Below are 24,984 nucleotides of genomic sequence, written 5' to 3'. Positions count from 1 at the left end.
AATCAAGACATTGTATAGAGTTATTTTACAAATTGTAAACACATGTATTTTGTAGGATTTGGATCAAAGATACAATACTATTCTGCAGATGTATGGAGAAAAAGCAGAAGAGGCGGAAGAACTTCGATTAGATCTTGAAGATGTAAAAAATATGTATAAGACTCAAATAGATGAACTTTTAAGACAAAGGCTCAGTTAATTTCTGAAAGTTACATTCCCATTAAACTGAATATAAATATTCAATAGCTAAATACAAACTTCCATAAATTCTCTTATAATTAGAAAGTGGAATTTATTGCAGATGTCAAAAATTGAAAAAAAGTATTTGTTTTATAATATAAAGTAATATTTGCAGTTAAATTATTTTGTGTAATATTTGAACTTTATTTTTGAAACTATCTTTAAAGCTTTATTTTTAAAGCATTTTTTTGCCATGAATAGCACAGAGATTTATTACTTTATCCTTATATCAATATGGTTAAGGAAGGAGAATGGTGTTCATACATTGTATTATAGATAAATAATTGTATCTATAATTTAGATGTGTTTGTATATAGTGAGAACATTTAATGAGTGATTATTAGCATAGTTATACTTTGAAATCTTTCACACTTAAATCTTCAACATTTCTAATTACTACTTATGAAAATGGAACCATTAAGTGTCCAAGTATAAAAAAGTATTAAACTTCTAGTTATTAAATTTTCAACTAATTTTTTTCTTTAAAGTAGAAGTCATACTGACTTAGAAGTTGAAAGGGTAATTTGAATTAAAAACTTTTGTGGTCTGAACATTTATTTCACCCAGATACCATAATTAAGTCTGTGCAATTTGTTACCTGTCTGGAGAAAGCTGTAACTATTCAAAGTTATCTAGGCATGGTTAGATAATGGAAAAAATGTGCTTATAAAGATTTATGATGGGCTCTGGCTGTTGTGATTCAGTGGGTTGAGTGCCAGCCTTCAAACCAAAGGGTCACTGGTTCGATTCCCAGTCTTGGGCACATGCCTGGGTTGCAGGCCAGGTCCCCAGCAGGGTGTGTTCAAGAGGCAACTACACATTGATGTTTCTCTCTTTTACTTTCTCCCTCCCTTCCCCTCCGTCTGAAAATAATAAAATCTTTTAAAAAACACAATTTGTGACGGTTTCAGTAACAATTGTTTTTGAACAGGTTTTGTTTTTAATATCCTGTAAAATGAATCAAAGTAATAAAATTATTAACATAATCTCTTTAAAATTTTTTACATTTTGTAAAGCCTTATTTTTGGCATATAAAAATGAATGTTTGATATTGCAGAACATTCATTAAAAAATAGAGAAATTATAGAAGTTTAAATTTGGCATTTTCACTTGTATGTAATTTATTATTTATTTTTTCTTGAACCTTTAAAAACAAAAATAGTGCAGGATAGCTTTAAAAAATAGCTATGCCTTCTTTTAAATGTTATTTTGTTCAAAAGTAAACCAGGCTGTGTTTTATATTTGTAAAATATTTTAATACTTTTTATTACTGCAAGTCATTTAGCTGCCTTTATTTGCAAATAAAAAACTCTCATTTAATTTTTAGTTAAATTTTCAACACTAGAATTATGTAGTATTATTTAAATCATCTTGAAGAATTTGAATGCTTTTCAGGGCATTTCAAGTTACTATTTTTTTTTTTTTTTTGTATTCCAGGCAGTATTTCTGCTGCTGGATCTCTAATGATTAGCATTACTAAATATTCTTTCAGTGTGAGCCAAATTCATAAAATTAATTTTCTGTATTTTAATGGTAAAGTCAGTGTAATAGCTTTTGTCACCTTATTATTATTATTATTTTTAATATCAGGGGTTGACAGGTAATGACAAAACTGATAGCAATAAGAAAATGTACAGAATTAGAAGGTATAGGAAAATTAATTTTCAAAATTCTGTCAAGGGTTTGAATCTAGAAGTTGAGGAATTATTAAATTGTTCTTTTAAAATGTCCTTTAGTGAAGGGGAAAAGAACCCTTTAGTTGCGAAGAAAAGATTTAAATACAATTCCTATAACTTCCAGGTTTATAATACTAAACATTCTTTTCTCTTAGTCTTTTACATTAATAAAACTCCACTAAGTAACAGAATACATATTAATATTGGTTGCCATATCTTGCTTTGTCATTAAGACTTCTCTGTGCAAATTTTAGGAAAGTAATATTTACATTTTAATAGATAATATAGTTTGCAGTGAGAGGTTTCCATTCTTGGGAGAAAACAGAAAGATACTATAAATCTTAATTTCAAAAATATGAGAAAAAAGTAAAAGAGATATGAACTTTTTTTTTTAAATGTATAGACATCTAAGCACGTATGATAGTTATCTTTCCGACTCTTGGGAAGTGGATTTGAGAATACCAATTCTTTCTTTTCCTTTGCCTGTTTTTTGAGAACATCCAGTGGTACAGTGTTTTTAGCAAATGGGAATGTGTCAAATGTATCTACATTGTGATTTAAGATATCCCAAATATGGGTAGTTTCTGATCTAAGGAAACTTTAGTTTTTGTAGTTAAGTAAAAAGAATGTTCAGGAAAAATTTTGTTCTCATGATCCCTCAATTGGCATTTGATTTATTGAGGGTTTTATTCAAATGTTTATTAAATATATATGATTTATAGTTTTTAGAAAGTAGCCACAAGAAAAAAAAAGAGAAATGAGTGTAGATATTTGAATCTTGTTTACTATTTGTTTAGTATGCATAAATTTTACTAATGTACCATAATATTTCATTTTCATGTTTAAAATTAATTTTTTCAATTCAGTGTTAAATTATATATTTTGTAAAGGGCTGAAAGTATGATTTAAACTACAGATTGATATAACTATTTTAAGTGAAATAATGTAAATAATAAGCACGGATCTAATTTGAATAAAGATTTTAAAATAGTAATAATGCATTTCATTTTTAACATAAAGTGTTCAGTATCGGTGAAAGGAGGAAGTATTGTTTATGAAGATAATATAACTTGGATAAATTTGGAATTCATGTTTTGAAGAAAATGAATATAGCCCTGGTTGGTGTGGCTCAGTGGATTGAGCATGGGCCTTTAGACCAAAAGGTTGCTGGTTTGATTCCCAGTTAGGGCACATGCCTGGGTTGTGGGCCGGTTGGGGATGTGAGAGAGGCAACCAATTTCTGTTTCTCTCACACATCATCTTGCCCTCTTTCTTCCTCATTTCCCCTCTTTCTAAAATAAATAAATAAAATCTTTAAAGTCTATTATAAAAAAAGGAGTATAACCCTAATTTGTATGAGTTATTAAGACTATTAGTATTAAGCATAGTTTTATCTGATGAAGATTTAGTTTGGAAAACAATTTAAGACTTACTGATTGTAACTAGCTGGTAATTGTAAGGATGATTGTATCTTTTAAAAATCTTAAATAGTATCAAAGTATTCTTCTAAAAGTCTTATAGATATTTCTGTATTTAAAGACTATAGATATGTTATCCTCTATTTTTAAATTCATATAGCTTGTACCATTGAACTCTGCATCTTTAATCCCTAAAGTACTTTTAAGCTATTGCTTTTACATGCATCCATGTTACCTTTTAAAACCATCAAGATCCTTCAACAAGATACATGAAAATTAAAAGTATATTCTTCTTAATATTTAAATGCCTTTTCAAAACACACAAAATCCCAATGCTTCCATATACCACACTTGCAATGTAGAGAATTTACTCTTACTGCTGTCCAGAATTTATTCATCATACTGCCCCATTCCCTAGTAAGATAAATTTAATTTTAGAATCCTCAAGTAATACTAAATAAGAGGTATGAACAAAAAAAGTGCCATGTAGAAAATTGGACAAGCTCAGGGGGCTACTTAGTAGGCCTGACAATGACAAGATAATAACCTCACAGGCTGATGTGATCCAAAATTCCTAACTGGGTAAGTCACAGTGGACAGTCACACCTATAGCTCTCTTAATAAAATGTTTATCTTTGCCTTAAGTGAGCCCTGTACATTGTTTTTTTAAAAAATTAAATTTATTTGGATAACATTGGTTAATAATATAAGTTTCAGGTATACAAATTTATAATACATCCATCTGTATATTGTTTGCCCACCACCTGAAATTTAGTCTCCTTCCATCACCATATATTGACCCTTTTCCCTCTTCATCCCCTCACCCTCTTTCCCCTCTGATAAGCACCATACTGTTATCTGTGTCGATGAGTTTGTTTTGTTTGCTCATCTGTTGCTTTCTGTTTTATATCCTACATGTGATTGAAATATAACTAGCTATGGGAAATGCAAATTAAAACCACAGTGAGTACCACCTCACACTTGTTAGAATGGCTACTATCAATAACACAAGAAATAACAAGTGTTGAGAGGTTATGGAGAAAAGGGACCCTTGTACCATCTTAGTGGGTACAGCCTCTATGGAAAACAGTATTAAGTTTCCTTTAAAAATTAGCAATAGAGCCTACCTATGACCCTGAAATCCTTCTTCTGGGTATTACCTGAAAAATCTTAAAACACTTATTCATAAAGATATATGTACCCCTATGTTCATTGCAGCACTGTTTCACAATAGCCAAGACATGGAACAATCTAAGTGTTTTTCAACTAATGATTTAAAAGAATAGGTGGCACATATATACAGGGAAATACTACTCAGCCATAAAAATAATGAAATGTTACCACTTGTGACAATATGGATGGATGCTGAGTATTGTTCGGAGTGTCCATTATTCTTGTGCATCTAGGTTAACATACCTTTGAAATGCTCGAGTAATCTTTTCTAGACCTCTTGGAGGTATAACCACCCTCACAGGAGCAGCACTGAACTCCTCATTGTATCTTTTTTGCCTGAATACCATCTCTGTTTTCTATATGTTAAGTGTTAACTCTCTGGTACCCATCAATGTAGATGTGTGTAGCTCTCCATTTGCTTTTCTTGAATTCCAGAGATTTCCCCTACCTGCTTTGTTTTCTCCCACCTCCTTAATCTGACCATGATGGATTTTATTAACCTTCTTTACCCTTCTTTGCTTCTAAATATATCAAGTGAGAACTGCCATTTTCTCAATCCACTGAGATCGTGCTTCTGCGCATGTCCTCAGTTTTGCTGAAATAAACGTTAATAATGCTTATAAAATTTTTCTGTAGTTTGGATGTTCTTACATCACAGAGGTAATGGGAAGGTTTTCTGTTTGCTTATATTAAAGTTTCTCTATATGGGCGAAAGAATGGCAGTTTTATACAATGCTATGTTCATTTGTCTCTTTGAATGACAATCTTAATTTTTTTAAGTATTTATTTTTAGAGAGATGGAATGGGAGGGAGAAAGAGGGAGAGAAATACTGATGTGTGGGAGAAACAGTGATTGGCTGCCTGTTGCAGGAGCTCTGAGTGGAGACTGAACCCTCAACCCAGGCACGTGCCCTGACTGGGAATCCAACCGTGACCTTTTGCGGGATGATGCCCACCAACTGAGTCACATCAGTCAGGGCACATCTTAATTTTTAAAAAATATGTATTGTTTAAAAAAGATCTGGTTTCGTGTTGCAAAATGAGCTCTGGAGGCATTCAGCTTCTCATCCAAGCCAGTCCTAGACTGTTTATAACCATTGCCTTGGCAAACTGCTCCCACATCCCCTCCTTCTTCTCCCCAGCTGATCTGATTAGATCTCTGTCATTTCTACGATAAGTCACTTGGGATAGTTCTGATATGATATGCTACAACTGGAGAGCATTTAGATTCATTTACTTTCAATGGTCAAGAATTGCTTTTTAAAAATTTAATTTTGTTTTATAATGTAAAATTTTTACATGATTCTAAAGTCACATCTATATAATACATATTCAGAGAAGTTATCTTATTCTATATACATGTCCCTTCCACTGTACTTTTCCACTCAATATGTCCCGCAATGTATAGAGATATTCCTCAATCCTTTTTCACAACTGCATAGCTCAACGTTGTATGGATATGCCATAGTTTATTCAATCAGTCTCCTATTCTCAGACATTTGAGTTTAATGTTAATTTGAAGAAAGTTTAAAATTAAAGTTTAACATGGATATTTTAGGGAGGAATTCTGTGTTGAGAATGGCTGTTGCAGAAATACAGAACTCAATTTCATGTTCTTCAATCCCCATCATGTTTCCTCTGAGTCTGAGTGACCACAGCTTAATATGTAGTCATTTAAAATAGTGGTATATGCATGTCACAGCAATTTAATGGGCTTGAATGTCCTTACAAGGAGTCCAGCCTATTTTTTATAAGCCTTTCTGGTATATTGTTTTTTTAAACTACATATATCAATAATCTATATGTATTTACATATAGTTTCTTTTTTACATAACTTATTGGCAAACCAGCCTGTTAAAAAAACTTTGTAGCCCTGGCTGGTGTAGCTCAGTGGATTGAGTGTGGGCTGCAAACCAGGCATCACAGGTTCGAATCCCAGTCAGGGCACATGCCTGGGTTGCAGGCCACGACCCCCAGCAACCACACATTGATGTCTGTCTGTCTCTCTTTCTCTCCCTTTCTCTCTCCCTTTCCTTTCTAAAAATAAATAAATAAAATCTTAAAAAAACCCTTTTTAATGACTTCAATTAATTTCAAGTCAGTTAACAGGAAAGCTGCATTTCTTGTATATGATAAAAATAGGATGGTGGCAAATAAGCTGAGAAAATAGTTTTTGAAAATTACTGTCATTCGTATGGGGTGCGAAGTAGTGAAATAGACTAAATCTTTTACATAAGGAATAAAGGAGTTAGTACTATAAAGTCCTTTGAACCATGAACTGGTGTACGTCAAATACCAAGTTTGCTTTATTTGAAGAAATCCAGATAACAATCTTAATTTGTAAGGTTGCTAATTGGAACTCGTAGCAATTCTCATAATAGCATCTAAAAACATTTTAAAAGAATGTAAGCCTTTGGAATAAAGTGTTGTTTTTCCTTATGATTCTATAATTAATACTGGTGACTTTTGTGTGAGCATAAGTTTACTTTGATCGTATCGACCTTCTTTTAATCCGCTCTAGTTGAATCAGTATTGAGATCAACTCTAGTATGCTCTATACGAGACCGTGTGGGAAATGGGCAAATTATTATAACAAAATAATAAAACTAAACACTATAATTTAATAATTATAAAAATGATAAAAATTAAACTCCATGAAGTAGCATTTGAATTAGCATGTGTTTTCGGATAGCACGGAGAGGCCAGAACACTAGTATATAATGTTCGTGGACTCCTAAAAAGCCTCATTACCAGAAAGTGCTCCGGATTTGAGAGGGCGGCTTCTACCCCAATTAAGAAAATAGTGAAAATTTGCCTCGCTGCAACTCAGTTAGAATGAAGGAGAGTTGGGTTTTTCACCACCCTATCCAGTGTCCTCCAACGGTGCCTGAGTGGACAGTCGGGCTTCTTCAAGTCCGGCTGCACTTGCCAGCTCTGCAGAGGCTCGCACTCAAACCCGGGCTGAGAGTGCGGGGACCTCGGACTTGCCCAGCCTCTCAAGCAAGCATAGCACTAGGGTAGGCTCTGCAACTCAGCTCTCGCCCCGCCTCCTCGCACTAGCTGACGGAGGTTCTGTGGCTCCCTGGCGCCCCCTGGTCTGCTTCTGCGGGGTAGGTTTCCGGTGAGCCTCTAGCGGTACAGGACAACTCCCTCCTCCTGGGCAGCTACCATCTCTGTGGCTTTGCCTGACCCCCCCTGTTCCAGGTGGGACTTGTCCCGTGAACTGCGGTGCCTTCACCATCCCCTTCGCGTGGTGGTCCGGCTGCGTATGCCTCTGTAGCCCTGGCGCTCTGTGGGCGCTTGTGGGTGCTCCTGACCGCTCCTGGTGCGGCTCCGTGGCAGACTGCAGCCACCCGCCGGGCCCCCGGTGCTCGGCCCCTTCACGGTAAGAGTAGTGGGGAAGATTCCGGGTTCCCAACCTCTGCCTAGAGAACCAGGTTTCCTAGGCCCTTTTTCGGCGCTGGAGGGACTAGGGTCGGAAGGTGCGGGGTGCGGAGCGGGGTAGGATGTGGGCGGCTCTTGGGATCCCTGCGTCCCTTGAGGCAGCCTGGGGTGGAGAACCTGGTCGTGGCATGGTGGCAGCGGAAGGGCGGTCACTGCTGACTCCGCAGTGCTGGTTCCAGAACTCCCCCAGGCCTCTCAAGCAGCCAAGTCCCCTCAACCCCCGGCCGTGCACATACCATGAGGATTATGGTACCGCGGGGCAAGCTGTGTAGGAATCGTTGTAAGTCTCAGATGTGTGTAGCTTTTCATATGCTGCCATCTTTAAGCTTTCCCACGTCTGTCACAGAGCAGTGCTCTATCTCACCCACTGTGGTCCCCATCAGCCGCGGCTTTTCACCTCATCATCTTTCAGGCATTTTCCTTTTGTCTAACCCCTTTTTAGGCCTGTGGGAATCCAGTCAAGAGATGCAGGAGTGGAGGGAGCCAGCTGCTTTGTGCTGAAGGAAAAAGTACCTCATCTGGTAAAGCTTCTATCTGCTGGAGAAGGGCCCCACCCCTCCCCCGGGGGACTTGCAGGAGACACCACAAAAGCCTCTGCCAGACCGGGGATATCAGGAGCTGCCTACTTCTAGTTTATGCAAGTGGGTACGTGCCCTCTGCAGAAACCAGTTTTCTGTTCTGAGCCTTTAGATTTTCCCGTGATGTAAGCGTTATGCCTTCATGGATCTGTGGCTTTAGTTATGGCTATAGCTCTTCGTTCAGGACAACGAACTTGGATAGCCAAAGGGCAGGAGGACTTGGTCATAACAATGACTTTATTTCTGGGGAGGATGAGTCAAAGGATAAGATGTCCTGTCTGTTGAACAGTGAGGCTCAAATAGTAGTGTGATTCAGTGAGTAGGATTACTACCTGCAAATTGTTTGCTCCTAGTACTGTTTTACCTGTCTGTACCAGTTGATGTGTGCGTAAAATTGGCTGCCTCATTCCTGCTCAGCATTAGAATCTGGTTTAGGGTGGTTCCTGTAACTCTGCAGCTTGGTATTCATTAAGGCAAAGGAAGGGCACCAGGAACCAGGGTAGGCCTTATGATATTAAATGCCAGGCCTTTTGTGTACAAGCTATCTCATAAATTATTTTTTTATCTTAACATATCCATTAATTCAAAATATCACATGGAGAGTAAAATCTACTTCACCATTTTTTAAAGTAATATGTTTCATTTCTGACAGGCTTTATATATCTGAAACATTACAACAGTTTCTGAGTGGTTCTGAGTATTAAAGAGGTAAATATTTTCATTATAAGATACTGTTACTATTAAAATGTACTTTTAAGTTTTATAAAATTGCTGTCAACTGACTGTTTAATAAAAGTTCTAGAGAAAAAGATTAATTCAGATCACTTTTACAACAGACAACAGTATACTCTTTAGTTACACCTATATGTGAAACCATTATATTTACCACTCTGGAGGGGAAAGGATCTCTTCTTGGTGTTCCCATTGTTCAGTGATTATCTGTTGGCCTTGGAACTTGAGGCTTAATGGAACATAACAGTATGTTTCTAAAAGCCCCCCAATCTTTACTACCCTAACAGGGGTGTCTAACCTGTGACCCATGGCCCATGCAGCCCAGGAAGGCTGTGAATGCAGCCCAATACAAAATCATAAGTTTACTTAAAACATTATGGGTGTTTTTTGTGTGTGTGTGTGATTACATGTCACATTGTATTTAATGTGTGGCCCCAGACAGCTCTTCTTCTTCTAGTGTGGTGCAGAGATGCCAAAAGTTTAAACACCCCTGTGCCTAGTTAATGAGGGCTGATTTTGAAAGTTTGGTTTTCCAGTGTGCCCCAATGACAGCAGACTGTGCTGGGAAGCAGCTAAGCTGTAATAGGGTTCTATCACCTTTTGGAAAGAACACTTTTATTTTTTAATTTTTTAAAAATGTTGCCTCAATGGCAAGCCTTTTTTTTAAGGTATAAATTTTTTATTCTTTTTTTTTTTTAGATTTTATTTATTTATTTATTTTTTTAGAGAGGGAAGGGAGGGAGATAGAGAGAGAGAGAGAGAAACATCAATGTGTGGTTGCTGGGGGCCGTGGCCTGCAACCCAGGCATGTACCCTGGGAATCAAACCTGTGACACTTTGGTTCGCAGCCCACGCTCAATCCACTGAGCTACACCAGCCAGGGCAAGATATAATTTTTTTATTCTTAGAGAGAGGGGAAGGGAAGGAGAACAGAGGGAGAGAAACATAGATGCATAAGGGAAACAACTATCAGTTGCCTCTCAAATACACCCTGTTCCGGGGACTGAACTTGTGTCCCAGGCCTGTGCCCTGATGGGGAATCAAATCAGTGACTTTTCACTTTGCAGGATGATGCCCAACCAACTGAGCTATACTGGTTAGGGAGGTATTTTTTTTTTTTTTTTTTTTTTTTTTTAGTAGAGAAGAGATAACACTAAAGTGAACCAAGAATGATTATTGTCTACTATATATTGTCTATGATACTATGATTATTGTCTATCATATATAGGGGAAATCTGGTCCAAGAGGTTTAATCTTTATGGGTTGAGTTAGAAATGTACTAAGGTCTATGACCATTATCTCTTTACAATTCTAAAGCAGGACAGGGAGAGTTAAGGATCCTGTCTCTGAGGTGGACTGCCTGGATTTCACTCCTAGAGTTTCTAAGTTTTAGCTATTATTCTCATAGATTATCATTATACACAACAGAAGGCAAACTTCACAAGGGCAAGGAGTTTAGTTCTTGGCTGCATGTTCATTGCTGCATCCTTGTTATTTAGAGTACTTGGCACATAGTATATTCTCACATACTGCTTGTGATTATTAGTTTTATTCAGCACATACACACTTGCTCAGAGCCATGACACTTCCTTTTTCTTCTGTCTCCCTGACCTGTTTTCCCTGCTCCACATTATTCAGATATCAGCTCAAATGTTACTGAGCACCCCACACTCCATCCAACATAGCTTTAAATTTTTATTCAGTAAACACATTGAATTTAACATGGCAGGAACATCTAAACATTCTAAATATTGGAACACTTTACCAATATTTAACTCACAACAGCTGTATAAGGAAGGATTAATATAAATACCATTTTTACAAATGAAAAGCTGAGGCACAGAAAGATTAAATAACTTGCTCAAGGTCATACAGCTCAGGGAGCTGCAGCTGGATTCAAACCTAATTGGTCTAGTTTTAAAGTTTTTATTCAGGCATCAACAGACTGGATCATATCAAGGCCTTCCTCCTATTTTTATAAATAAAGTTTTATTAGAACACAGCCCCTACCCCCCCAACTCCTTTAGCACAGGCCATGGCTGCTTTCCTGACAAAGAAAGGTGCTGTTCAGTAGTTGTCACAGAGACTGTACAGCCTTCAAAGTCAAAAATATTTTACTCCTTGGTCCTCTCTAGAAAAAGTTTTCCAGCTCCTGGTTTATTTGAATAATAGCCCATGTCATCATCTGAAGTTGTTGGTTTGATTGTTTATTTTGTGTCTCTTGCACTAGGTTACAGGCTCCATGAGATCAGGGGTCTTTCATGCTTTGTTCTCCTCTGTATCTTAGCTCTGATATGGAAAAAAAATCTGAGATGTTCTCAATTAAATTATAGGGGCCAGAAAGGGAGAGAAAGAGACAGATCTGTTAGTCTGTGAATGGCTGTGTGCCAGCTAACAATGGACAGTTCACATTCTTGTTTTGTCTGTTGGGATTTTGGATTAATTTCCAGGTGGTTATTCTGCAGATTATTTCAGCCAGGCATCATCAAACTCCAGGAGCCTTGCTTGTTTACATGCACGCTTTCCAGGCCTGTCCCAGCCAATCCATAGGAGCTGGCATTTCTTCCTATGGACTCTGCCTGCTCTGAATGGGTGCTTCCCTTCCCCACCCCTTTACCTATACATGTAGATTCTTTCAGACCACCTCCTTCTTCCCCCTACTTGATGTGTAAAAACCCCTGGGATGGCAGATATACTGCTGGGAGTTTAGACTCCATGCCCCAAGACCCATCTTCTTTTTTGGCTAGCACTTTTGGCTTCATTAAACCTTACTTATAAAAAATTTGCAGCCATGGAAGTTAAAATTTAGTGTAAGACCTCCTAACACAGTGCCTGGCACATAACAGGTGCACAATGAATATTTGTTGAACAAAAGAACATTACTCAGTGATGGAGCAAAGTTCATTGTAATTATGCTTAGCCCTTGACCCCTTTGATTTTTAAAGGATATATCTTAATGAACATGTTTGTGATGTGATCTGTAGGTTTGGAGGTTGCTATGTTAATGCTGCTTGTCTTTGGAATATTGCTTCATGACATCCCACTGAGTAGCCAAGATGAGGCTTTTCCAGGGGCCCATGGCATTCCTGGTGAACCTTTGTTTAACTATGCCAGCATCCGCTTGCCAGAGGAACACATTCCCTTCTTTTTGTACAATAATGGGCATATTGCCATGGTCTGTAAGAAAGACTCCCATTGTCCTTATAAGGTAAGTATTATTTTTTTCCTCTTATTTATTAGAGGTATGTAATTTAGACTAGCTTACCAATTCTGCTTTATAACTTGAAGGTAGAATTTCATCTTTTGGCTGTAATTGTGAGTCAATTGTTGTATTTCATGTAATGCTTCTAAGTGACCAAACTTTGTTTAAAATTATGTTCCACTCAGAGCAGTGAGATTTAAAATCTAAATCATACTAAAATAAATAGGCAACCAATAGTATTTGTATATTCTATAAGTGAATCAAGTTAGATTTTATGCACAAAAGGATAATATTTGGTTCAAGGTGTGAAATTTGTTTTTCTTTCAACTGCACCTAAAAGGGTCTCTTAGCACTTAATTTCGATAGTATCACTGCCCTGTCTCCATATAATTAAGATTGCTATTGCAGCTTTCCTTCTGTTTTAGAGTTGTTGGAAAGGCCTCAAATTGGAGCCCATGAAGAGGGCCCTTGAGGCCCTAGAGATCAAAGCTGGGTAGATGAGACACTTCCTGTCCCATGGTGCTAACACAGGAAGCCTTCTGAGAAGCAGGCCTGGGACCCAGACCTGGGAGTCAGACCACAGTGCTCCTGGGCTACACACAAGAGCTTTTCAGGTTCTCTGGCCAACAGTAGCTGTGGTGTCCCCCGTGGGCTTCAGCGCTTTCTATGTCTGTGGGGTCTCTGCTGATCTGATGGATGAGTAAAGTTGTTGAGCCATTTACTTTAGCTCTGATTATTTTGGTGACAGGAATTCCATTTTCTTTTATTTATATTTTATTTTTATTGCATTTTTTATTACTATTTATCCCCCTAGAAATTCCATTTTAGATGACTCTTAAGAGACTCATTTTAGAATCAGTTTGCTTAATGGAGATAGACGATTCATGAAACTGCCTCCAGAAATTTCAATTCAAGTGGCCTTTGGTAGTCTAAGTAAAGCCTAGACCTTTGTTTAGGTGATAGACTGAGCAGGGGGTGGTGATTAAAGATATTGTTGTTAAGAAACTTAAGACTACTTATTCTTAGAATTTAATTATTTTTATTGTGTATGTATTATAAAATATAAAAGTGATAGTTCTATAAAGGTTTGTTTTCTTCGTAGAAAAATCTAAGAGTTCTCTCTAAATGTCAGAAGAAGGGAGCCCAGTCTAAGTGCACATTTTATGTTCTAGAAACACTTAGAAAATCTAAAGTACTGCTGGGGCTATGAGGGATCCTGCAGACCAGAGTTCAGGTTCGGTTACCCTGTTTGCACCTACGTCGACATGGGATGGTAAGTTTCCAGATGGAAAAATTCCTCCCCTTTAAGTTATCTTTTTCTGTACTGTATGCTGATGCCTCAATTCCCAGCTGGGCTTTTTTGGTTTTAGATAGTAATTCCTTTAGATATCAGGGTTCAACTTGACTCCTCCCCTCCACACACACTACAGGAACATCTCATTTCTCTGCCAGAGGGAGAAAACAGTATATAGAACACAAAAAAAGTTTTCCCTCAGCAAACACTAAGAAGGTAAATCGATGTTTTCCTCATGATTCTGGAGGGGAAATTAAGTATATTATTATTTTCAATACATGCACAGTTAATGGAGTAAGGAAAATATAGTAATCGACATTTAATTCTATTTAGTTCCAGATAACGCTAACTTTTATATGTGTACTTGTATTATAAGGGAGTATATCTGGAAATAACTTACTTTGGTAATTTCTTATAGCAAGAATTTATTTTAGGAAAATTATGATAGTTTACTTAAAAAATTAATGAAAAAGTGCTAGCAAATTAACCTTTAGAAAGAAGATTAAAGTTTCAGAAAAAGTAGGAAAAAAATGACAGAATGTCTTTGTTTTCAAATAGGACAGACAGTCTGGAGTCAGCCCAGGACACGTTCTGGAAGCAAGCTGACTTTGGATATGCCGGAGCTCGGCTGCGGGAACTGCATGTGCTCTGCCAGCCTGAGCAAATGGTAAGGTGGCCTCATAATCACAAACATGTGCACTAAATATATTCGTGCCCTTTAGATCACAATGTAAAGAAAAGGTAGACAGCACTGTGAAAAGTCTCCTTGCTCTCAAGTATTTATTGGCTTAGACTTTTATTTAACTTCTAAAAACAGGTTGTTCTGTGTCCTTTGGAATCCATGTCCTTATTTCACACATATATCAGATGGCCATATATTTTTTTTGGATGGCCATATTTTGAGGCAGTTAAAATATCACTAGGTTTAGAATTTTTCCCCCAACATGTGCTAAAGCAGATAAATTGATAAATTGCATCTTTACAAATTTCCTTGCAAGTAGTTTGGGACAGATGATCCACCCCAGTTTGTAAATAGCTATTCTATCTGTGAGCTGGTTGGATTCCCAAAAGCATAGCAGAGAGGAAAACAGGGTCCTCAGAGACGTTAATCAACTTTTCTAAGACCACACAACTACCACATAGAATTATACATCTAGAATAGAATGCAGCTCTTCTTCTGTGTACTGTCAAGCATGCCACTTTGCACACAGTTGGTAAAACAAAACATTGCCCAGAGGCAGTTTGGGGTAGTCAGTAGAAGGACAGGGCCCACACTGTAGGGTTCATATTCTGATTCTTGGACAACTTTCCTATTTTCAATTCTGCTTTTAAGCAGTTATTATTTCAGACCTTATTGTAAGGATGAAATGAGATTCTGTATATAAAAATGCTCAGTGTAGAGCCTGGTCCCAACAAAGGGCTCAGTGTTCATTTTTAAAGGTCCAGGGAATTGTAAGCACTTATGATTAAGGTCTATTTATCTCTCATTGTTTTTAAACCCTGGCTGAATCTCTGATATCTCAGGCATCTCCTTTGTCTCCAGGCAATCCAGAAAATAAAAAAACAATAAAAAAATGCACTTACATTAATAAAACTGAACATATGCTCTATAGTGCTTTTGGAGGATGTCATATAATAGAACTTTAAGCAATTCTCACAAGTAAACATGGCATTAACTCACACTGCTGCAGGTTGCCTTTAACAGATGCTGTTTCATATGTTGAATTCTCTGGCCTGAGTCTCGTTGTTCATATGGAAAGGGCAAGGGAAGAGCCACAACCCACCTTGCTCACCTCTTCCTAGGCAGTTTGTAGAATGCTTTCCTGGCCGTGATCTACCTCCACATGCTCTATGCTACAGAGTATCATCCCTTAACAACTATGGATACCAAAACAACATTTGGAGGTGAAGGTCTTGTGTTCAAGGTTAAGGTCTTGTGTTCATAGGAATCAAGGTGAAGGTCTTACATTCATGGGAATTATGGGAAAACAATGAAATGGTATTTAAATCTATAAATCAAATCATTGAAACTCTCTCTTTCAACACAAACCAGATTAGGAGAGACAGGAACAGGTTCTGATCCTTGAATTTTAAACTCATTTATTTCAGTGATTTTGAAAAGCATTGCCCTCATGTTACTGTTGAGACAGGAACTCATGCTTTGCAGAGAGCACCTCTTATCATATTGACATGCTGCCCTTTCAGCCTAGTTATTTTAATGTCTTGTGTGCATTATTCTTCGTTTCATTTGTCTTGTCTTTGGAAAATGCATTTTCGTACAACTGTTGTGGTAGGAATGGTTCTCGGTGTTTTTCTTTCTTTTTTCTTAAAGGACTGAACCACATATTCAGCTCTTGTCTTTAAAATTTGAGGTGACTTAAATTGAACATTGGGAGTTTTTAGTCACCCAAAAGTATGAAAATTTTCAAACCTATGCTTGGCCGAAGCCTGCTGAGAAGGGGACAGTCTTTAAATAGAAGCAGTCTTTGGGAAGCTTCCCTCACCACACTATGTGGTGTGAACTTGAAGGCACACGTGCCATCAACATGTCTGGCAAGTATGAGTGTATCCTCGAAATGTTAATACTCAGAGTTGTTTTTTTTTTTCGTTTTTCTCAATCTTATTTTAGAATGACTCAAGTTTGGTATGTTCCCGTTACCTTCAGTATTGCAGAGCAGTCAATCTCTATCTTGATTTAAGAAACATCAAGAGAAACCATGACAGGTATTTAAGTGGTTGATGTTAAAATCTAATGGAAATTCTGTAGTATTTTCAAGTCCAGGAATATACCTTGTATTTGCTTTGTACTGATATGGCAATGAGGTTGAGGACAGGTGGAGGATGGAAGACTCATATTGGTCATGAGTTGACGATTGTGAAGCTGAATTGTAGGTCCATCAGCTTCCTATGCCGTTCTGCTACTTTTGTATATATTTGAAATGTTCTATTATAAAGAGTTAAATTCTGATGGAAAACCAGTTTTGGAAATTAGTAAATCATTTTGGTTACAACTCATGAGCTTGAGTCATGAAAAAATTTTCCAAACTCAATTTAATTTTTATTACCCATCAGATTTTAAAGAAGATTTTCTCCAGACTGGTGAAATTGGAGGACACTGTAAACTTGACATTCATACATTAATGTCGGAAGGTCAGCGCAAAAGCCCTTTACAGTCTTGGTGAGGTTCTTTTTGTTTTGTTTTGTTTTGTTTTGTTTTTATTATGTTTGTAAAAAATTTGCCTTTATTTCTGGCACTTGCAGATTTTGGTAAGGACTTTCAAATGGAAAATTTACTTCATTTGTGAATAATTTGGTATGAATTTGGGGAGTGATGGCTACAGGGTGAATCTGCCAGTTATATCTGAATTAAATGTTTTTTTCTATTTTGTTTATGTTTTTATTTTTTCCTGTTAAATATTTTATTATTTATGTTATTACAGTTGTACTAATTTTTCCTATTTTGCCTCCTCCACCCATCCTGCCCCCCTTTCCCACTGTCAGTCCCCTCACCGTTCCATGGGTCATGCATATATGTTCTTTGATTAATCCTTTCACCTTCTTTCGACCAGTCCCTGCATCCCCCTCCCCTCTTATAGCTGTCAGTCTGTTCCATGTTTCTGTGTCTCTGATTCTATTTTGGTCATTAATTTTGTTCATTAGATTCCATCTATAAATGAGATCATATGGTATTTGTCTTTCATTGACTGGCTTATTTCACTTAGTATAATAGACGCCAGTTCCATCCATGCTGTTGCAAAGATAAGAATTCATTATTTACTGCTGTGTAGTATTATATGTTTATAAAATATTAAGAAGTATGATATAGTGCTTACTGATTGCTAATAAAAGAAAAATTAGTTTAAAAATGAATTTTTATTAACTCCTCATTATTGAAATATGTGTTTGGGGGAATATACTTTTTTAAAAAAGAAATACACATTTATTGAAGTATGTAACAGGCATATAGAAAGGTACACATTTGAATTATGAGTGAGTGAATTTACCTGTGTCACTGTTACCCAGGTCAGAAATAGACCCTCATCAGCACCCCAGGTTCTCTTCTAGTCACAACCCCATCCTCCTGTCCAAAGGCAAATGCATCCTGACTTTCGATACCAATTGATCAACCTTTTGAACTTTATATAAACTGGAGAATACATTTTGATTTAAAAACTTTTTCAAAATTAAACTATTTCTATGGTCTATCAAGAAATTTACCATCTCTAGAAATTAAGGAACAAGGGTAATTTAAAACAACTTATTTTAAAATACTTTTGGACCCATAGAAGTTTAAACATAATAAAAGGAGTTTCCATTGTACCCTTATCCTGACTTCCTCTAATGATGACATCTTATATAAATAATATACCTCAATGATCAAAACCATGAAAATCACATTGGTGCAATGTTAATAATGAACACATTTGGATTTTACCAGTGCTTATATATGCTCTCATTTTTTTTTTTGATATCTAGTTCTATGAAATTTGTATCACACGTCTAGGTACGTGTAACCACTACCACAATCAGGATATCCCAAAGAAACTCTCATGCCACTTCTTTATAGTCTGAGGTTCTGAGCAGTCAATTTTGATGTGTGGGGGTGGTTTCCACATATCACCAAACAAGTCTCTGAAACCATCTGGGTGTCCTACAGCTCAATTCAATTCTGATACGCTGTCCCACAGGTTAAGGGCTCAGTCCCACAAGACTGCAGCTCCCTTCAGGCCTCAGTCTCAAGCCCAGGTTGTCACTTGTGCTTCTGACTGATCAGAAATAGATTGGAGGTTCTAATGATCCCCTTCTTGGGTTTAGTTTGCTAGAGCAGTTCATAGAGCTTTGAGAAACATTTTCCTTATTAAATGGTTTATTATAAAAGAATATAGAATGAGGAACAGTCAGATGGAAGAGGTGCATAGGGCAAGGTATGGGGAAGGGTTTAGAGCTTCCTCGACTTCTCCAGGCACACCAGTCTCTCCAAATCTCTAAGTGTTCCCCTACCCAGAAGCTCGTCTTTTAGTTTTTTATGGAGGCTTTGTTATATAGGCTTTGTTGATTAAATCATTGACCACTCATTGATTCAACCTCTATCCTTCTTCCTTTCTCCAGAGGTCAAGAGGCAGGATTGAACATTCCAAACCTCTAATCACACCATTGGTTCTTCTGGCAATCAGCCCCCAACTTAAGGGTGGTCCAAAAGCTACCTAATTAACATAACAAAAGAGACCTGTATGGCTCTCATCACCTTAGAAATCAGAAAGGTTTTATGAGCTCTATGCCAGAAAGATGGAGAGTAAGGCCTAATGTTGTAATATTATAACTCACAATACCACAAGTCACATAGGATACTCTTATGTTAACTTTTAAGGTCAAACATTCATTGTAAGCAAATCCTTCAGGATAATAATCTACTATACATTTGTATAGCATTTTTTAGTCCACAATGCAGTATCTTCTTTGACTTAACAGAGTTTTGCATAGGAGTTCCTGTATTCTAGTGGGCATTTTTATGCCTAGCCATTTTGATATCTAGTTCCACATGGTAGTTTCCTAGGGTGTATTTGTATCAGTTATTTATTGCTGTGCAATATTTTACTCCAAATATGCCTGCTGTAGAGTATATTGTAATTATTATCTATTGCTGTGTGACAAATTACTCCAAAATGGAGCATTTTAAGACAACAAACATTCATTTTCTTATGAAGTTTCTGATGGTCAGATTTTGGAGGCAGCCAAGCCGGGTGGTTCTGGCTCATGGTCTCCTACAAGGTCCCAGTTCGGTGGTTGACGAGGGCTGTAGTCATCTCTAGATTCACCTGGACCTGGAGAATCTGTTTCTAAGCTCAGGCACATTGTTGTAAGTGCTAACAAACAAATGGCTTGATATTTCTTTAGCAAAATAGGTTTATTTGGGAATTAAAAAAATATAAATTAAGGACATGCAGACTAATGGTGACCTATGCCCAAGTCTAGAGAACAAAGGAGAGGAACATTATTTTATAGAGAAAAGGGTGAGTTTACAGGGTTGTTGTCAACAAAGAGCCTACTGGGAGAAACTGGGAGTTCAAAGTGTAGCAGCTTTTCATTGGCTGAGTTGTAACCATCTTTCATTGGTTGAGTGGGTTCCTAAGTGAGAAAATCCTTCTTACTGTTGTAGTAGTAGCTAGTAGAACATCTTCCTATGGAAATGGACAGTATATCTTTTCCTGTTTGGGATGATTGGTCATGAGTGGTAGGGCATGAAAACTACCCCCTACAGGCCCTCTTAACTCAAATTTAAATGAGCTTTTTGTTGACTAATCTTTGAATAAGTTTTAGTTTTTCTCTGGCTATTGTTAGGAGTGTCATTTCTTTGCCTGTGTGGGCCTCTTCTAAGTCTCACAGAACCCAGTAGCCAGGATTCCCAAGAGAGCCCTTGGTGAAAGAGATAGAGATGATAGAGACAGAGATAGAGATAGAGATAGAGATAGAGATACAGAGATAGAGATGAGAAGAGGAGGTGCAGGGAGGAGGGATGGGGAGAAGGAGAAACAGAGAGACAGCATGCCCAGTGGAGGTCTTAGTCTTTGTGTGCTCCAATCTCAGAAATGACACACCATCACTTCTGCCACATTGTGTTCATTAGAAATGAATCATTAAGTCCAGCCCACACTCAAGGGAAGGGAATTAAACTCCTCCCCTTGAAGGGAAAATTATCAAAGAATTTGTGGACAGATTTTAGAAACCACAGTAATTTAGCATTGTGTGTTTTAAAAGGATCTGTTTGATACTTGTTTTACATCACACGTGGTTTCAAAGATGAAGTATTACAAATGATCTTTAAGTTAACTCTAAATATCTTTTTTTAAAAAAAGGTTTTATTTATTTATTTTTATGGAGGAGAAAGGAAGGAGAAAGAGAGGGAAAGAAACATCAATGTGTGGTTGACTCTTGTGCCCCTCCTACTGGGGACCTGGCCTGCAACCCAGGCATATGCCCTAGACTGGGAGTCAAACCGGTAGCACTTTGGTTTGCAGGCCAGCACTCAATCCACTGAGCCACACCAGCCAGGGCAACTCTAAATATCTCTTGTCACATGCTTGTGATTGTCTTCTTTTACATGGAAGAAACCTGTGCCATGTGTCTTTCAAAGATGTTTTCTAAGAAAAAGGCTTTCCTTTCTTCTGGGAAATGTAGCTGTCTGCTATCTTTCCAAGACACTGGGTAATTCTTTTTTTTTTAATTTTAAATTTAAATATTTTATTGTTTGTGCTGTTACAGTTGTCCCAATTTTTCTCCTTTTGCTCCCCTCCGTCCAGCCCATCCCTCATTCCCATAGTTAATCCCCCCACCATCGTTCATGTCTGTGGGTCATTCATAAATGTTTTTTGACTAATCCCTTCCCTATTTTCCAACCAGTCCTCCCCTCCCCTTGCTTCCCTCTTACAGCTGCTCTATGTTTCTATGTTCTATCTTTCAGTCTGTTCTATGTTTCTTTTTTTGTTTGTTTGTTTGTTTGTTTGTTTGTTTCTATGTTTCTATGCCTTTGGTTCTGTTTTGCCCTTTAGTTTATTTTGTTCATTTGATTCCACTTATAAGTGAGATCATATGGTATTTGTCCTCCAATGACTGGCTTATTTCACTTAGCATTAATATTCTACAGTTCCATCTATTTTGTCCCAAAGGTAAGAATTCCTTCTTTTTTACTGCTCCCTGGTATTCCACTGTGTAAATGTACCACTGTTTTGTAATCCACCCATTTAGTGACGAGCACTTAGGCTATTTCCAAATCTTGGCTAGTGCATAGAGGTGCATATATTCTTTGAAATTGGGATTCTTAGGATATATTCCCAGCAGTGGAATTGCTGGATTAAAAGGCAGTTCCATTCTTAATTTTTTGATGAAATTCCATACTGTTTTCCACAGTGGCTGCACTAATATGCATTCCTACCATAAGCAGATTAGGATTCTCTTTTATCTACATCTTTAGTCCTTGTTGTTTGTTGATTTATTAATGATGGCCATTCTGACAGGTGTCAGGTGATATCTCATAGTGGTTTTAATTTTCATGTCCCTGATGGCTAGTGATATTGAGCATTTTTTTAATATGTCTATGGGCCCTGTGTGTGTCCTCCTTGGAGAAGTGTCTATTCAGGTACTTTGCCCATTTTTTAATTGGATTGTTGGTATTCTGGTGTTGAGTCATATAAGTCCTTTATATAGTTTGGAGATTAAACCCTTGTCCAGTGTATCATTGGCACATATGTTCTTCCATATAGTGGATTCCCTTTTCATTTTGGTGATGGTTTCTTTAGCTGTGCAGAAGCTTTTTAATTTGATGTAGTCCCATTTGCTTATTATTTCCTTTGTTTTCCTTGCCCTAGGAGATTTGTCAGCAAAATATTGCTGCATGAGATAGCTGAAATTTTACTGCTTATGTTTTCTTTCAGGATTTTGATGGTATTGTGACTTACATTTGTCTTTATCCATTTTGAGTTTATTCTGGCGTATGGTATAACATAGTAGCCTAATTTTATTTTTTGGCATGTATTAGTGTCCAGTTCTCCCAACACCATTTATTAAAGAGACTGTCTCTCTCTCTTTTTTTGTTTGAAGAGACTGTCTTCATTGTATGCTCTTGCCTCCTTTGTCAAATATTAATTGACCTTAGGGATATGGGTTTATTTCTGGGCTTTCTATTCTGTTCCATTGATCTATGTGTGTGTTCTTATGCCAGTACCAGACTGTTTTGATTACAGGAGCCTTGTAGTATAGATTGATAAGGTGTTGTGATCTCACCAACCTTGTTCTTCTTTCTCAAAATTGCTGAGGCTATTCAGGGTCATTTTTGGTCCCATATGAATTTTTTGGGATATTTGTTCTCATTCTGTGAAGTGTGCCATTGATATATTAATAGGAATTGCATTGAATCTATAGATTGCTTTGGGAAGTATGGACATTTTAATGATATTAATTCTTCCAATCCATGAACATGATATATGCTTCCACTTATTTGTGTTCTCTTCAATAGTTTATTTCCTTCTTTTGCATTGTATAGTTTTCTGAGTACAGGTTTTTTTTGTCTCCTTGGTTAAACTTATTCCTAAGTACTTTATTTTGTTGTTGTTGTTGCAATAGTAAATGGGATTGTTTTCTTAGTTTCTCTTTCTGATAGTTCATTATTGGTGTATAAAAATGCCATTGATTTCTGAGTAGTGACTTTTTATCCATTTACTTTGCCAAATTAATTTATTGGATCTGGCAGTTTTTTGGTGGAGCCTGTAGAGTTTTCTATGTACACTATCATGTCATGTATGAATAATGGCAGTTTTACTTCCTTATTTCCAATATGTATGTCTCTTATGTCTTCTTGTCTGATCACTGTGGCTAGAAACTTCCAGTACTATATTGAAGAAGAGAGGTGAAGGTGAACATCCCCATCTTGTTCCTGATCTTAAGGGAATTCTTTTAGTTTTTGTCCATTTAATATGATGTTGGCTGCAGGTTTTTCCTATATGGCCTTTGTTATGTTGAGATATGCTCCCTCTATTCCCTCTTTTTTACCGGATAATTTTTGGAATGCTGTCTTTCTCAGAATCCAAGAAGTCTATGCCAAGAGAGCCTCTGGGTCAGTGTTACTTCTGAGACTCCTCAGACTCCGGGAAACCTTTTTGAATCTTCCCACTGTACTGGTAGATGATTTAGCCAACTTAATGTATAAATTTCTTCTTTGTTACCAGTTTGTTAGAAAGTTACCAGTGTATGTTGCACTAAAATTTAAAATCATTTTTGTTCCTTATCTCAACATTAAAATCAATATCAAGTTATGTGTTAGTAAGTTTGAGAAGTTCCACATGTCTTCCTAAGTGCCTATTCTAGAAATAAAATTACCCAAATGAAGAGATCTTAAGTGACAATGTTGCAGTAGGATGTTCAGGAGAATCACTCTGAAAGTATCTCCCAATTCATACTTTCAGGTTTGCGGAGCTCCAAAGCTATACTCAGCTCAACTTCAGACCTATAGAAGATGCTAAATGTGACATTGTTATTGAAAAGCCAACCTACTTCATGAAATTGGATGCAGGTGAGAAGTTAATTTGACTATAATTTATTTATTTATTTTAATTTTATTTTTTAAAAGATTTTATTTATTTATTTATTTATTTAATTTATTTATTTTTAGACAGAGGGGAAGGGAGGGAGAAACAGAGAGGGAAAACATCAATGTGTGGTTGCCTCTTGTGTGCCCCCTACTGGGAACCTGGCCCACCACGCAGGCATGTGCCCTGACTGGGAACTGAACCAGCAACCCTTTGGTTTGAAGGCCCATGCTCAATCCACTGAGCCACACCAACTAGGGCTATAATTTATTAATGAGACTTTGTTACTTTTTTGATATACACATGTAGTGATTTCCTGTGACTTTTTGGGAAGCAGTATAATATTAAACAGTGGATTTGCTTTGTGCTTTCCTCTCTGAAGAAGTGAATTTGTTTGAATTTCCCTTCATTTGTTTGAATTTCCCTTAATTTAATATTTGAGTATTTTTTAAAAATTTTTATTTATTTATTTTAGAGAAAGGGGAAGGGAGGGAGAAAGAGAGTGAGAGAACATCAGTGTGTGGTTGCCTCTCGTGTGCCCCCAACTGGGGACCTGGCCCACAACCCAGGTATGTGCCCTGACTGGGAATAGATCTGGCGACCCTTTAGTTCACAGGTTGGCATTCAATGCACTGAGCCATACTGCACAGTATAAAGTATAGGGGTACTACTTTATTTTATTTTATTATTTTTTTTATTTATTTTCCTTTTTTAATTGATGTTCGAATACAGTTGTCTCCATTTTCCCACTACCACTTTCTGCTGCCCTACCCAAGCCAACCTCCCACCCTCAATCCCACTCCCCCCTTGACTCCATCGATGGGTCCCTCATTCATGTTCATTTATGTCCCTTTCCATTCTTTCCTACATTATTTCCTTCTCCCGTCCCCTCTGGTTACTGTCAGTTTGTTGTCGATTTCAATGCCTCTGGCTATATTTTGCTTGCCATTTTGTTTTGATAATTAGGTTCCACTTATAGGTGAGAAAATATGGTATTTGTCTTTCACCACTTGGCTTACTTCACTTAGCATAATACTTTCTAGTTCTATACATGTTGTTGCGAAGGGTAGGAGCTCCCTCTTTCTTTCTGTTACATAGTATTCCATTATGTAAATGTACCATAGTTTATTGATCCACTCACTTACTGA

The 24,984-nt window shown here is 37.1% G+C and overlaps 2 protein-coding genes and 1 long non-coding RNA gene across 3 annotated transcripts in view; all 3 read left to right on the top strand.

The window, feature by feature from the left end:
• The window catches only part of TMF1 (TATA element modulatory factor 1), a 42,238-nt gene extending 41,346 nt beyond the window's left edge, over positions 1–892 (top strand). Inside the window, 1 exon segment of the mRNA XM_028518054.2 lies at positions 56–892. Coding sequence (XP_028373855.1) covers positions 56–199 — 144 coding nt within the window. The 3' untranslated portion in view covers positions 200–892.
• Positions 893–6,572: 5,680 nt separating this feature from the next.
• On the top strand, positions 6,573–9,240 carry LOC118501664. Its single transcript, XR_004904298.1, has 3 exons — positions 6,573–7,892; positions 8,394–8,596; positions 9,182–9,240. It is a non-coding gene; the product is annotated as an uncharacterized LOC118501664 (long non-coding RNA).
• Positions 9,241–12,246: 3,006 nt separating this feature from the next.
• EOGT (EGF domain specific O-linked N-acetylglucosamine transferase) overlaps positions 12,247–24,984 on the top strand; it is a 50,033-nt gene continuing 37,295 nt past the window's right edge. Inside the window, 6 exon segments of the mRNA XM_036031003.1 lie at positions 12,247–12,469; positions 13,636–13,736; positions 14,316–14,424; positions 16,387–16,489; positions 16,839–16,935; positions 23,714–23,820. Of these exon segments, the coding sequence (XP_035886896.1) occupies positions 12,260–12,469; positions 13,636–13,736; positions 14,316–14,424; positions 16,387–16,489; positions 16,839–16,935; positions 23,714–23,820 (727 nt within the window). The 5' untranslated portion in view covers positions 12,247–12,259.

The sequence above is a fragment of the Phyllostomus discolor genome, chromosome 7 (genome assembly GCF_004126475.2).
Source record: "Phyllostomus discolor isolate MPI-MPIP mPhyDis1 chromosome 7, mPhyDis1.pri.v3, whole genome shotgun sequence".
NCBI lineage: Eukaryota > Metazoa > Chordata > Mammalia > Chiroptera > Phyllostomidae > Phyllostomus > Phyllostomus discolor.
This window is presented reverse-complemented; position numbering and strand designations above follow the sequence as displayed.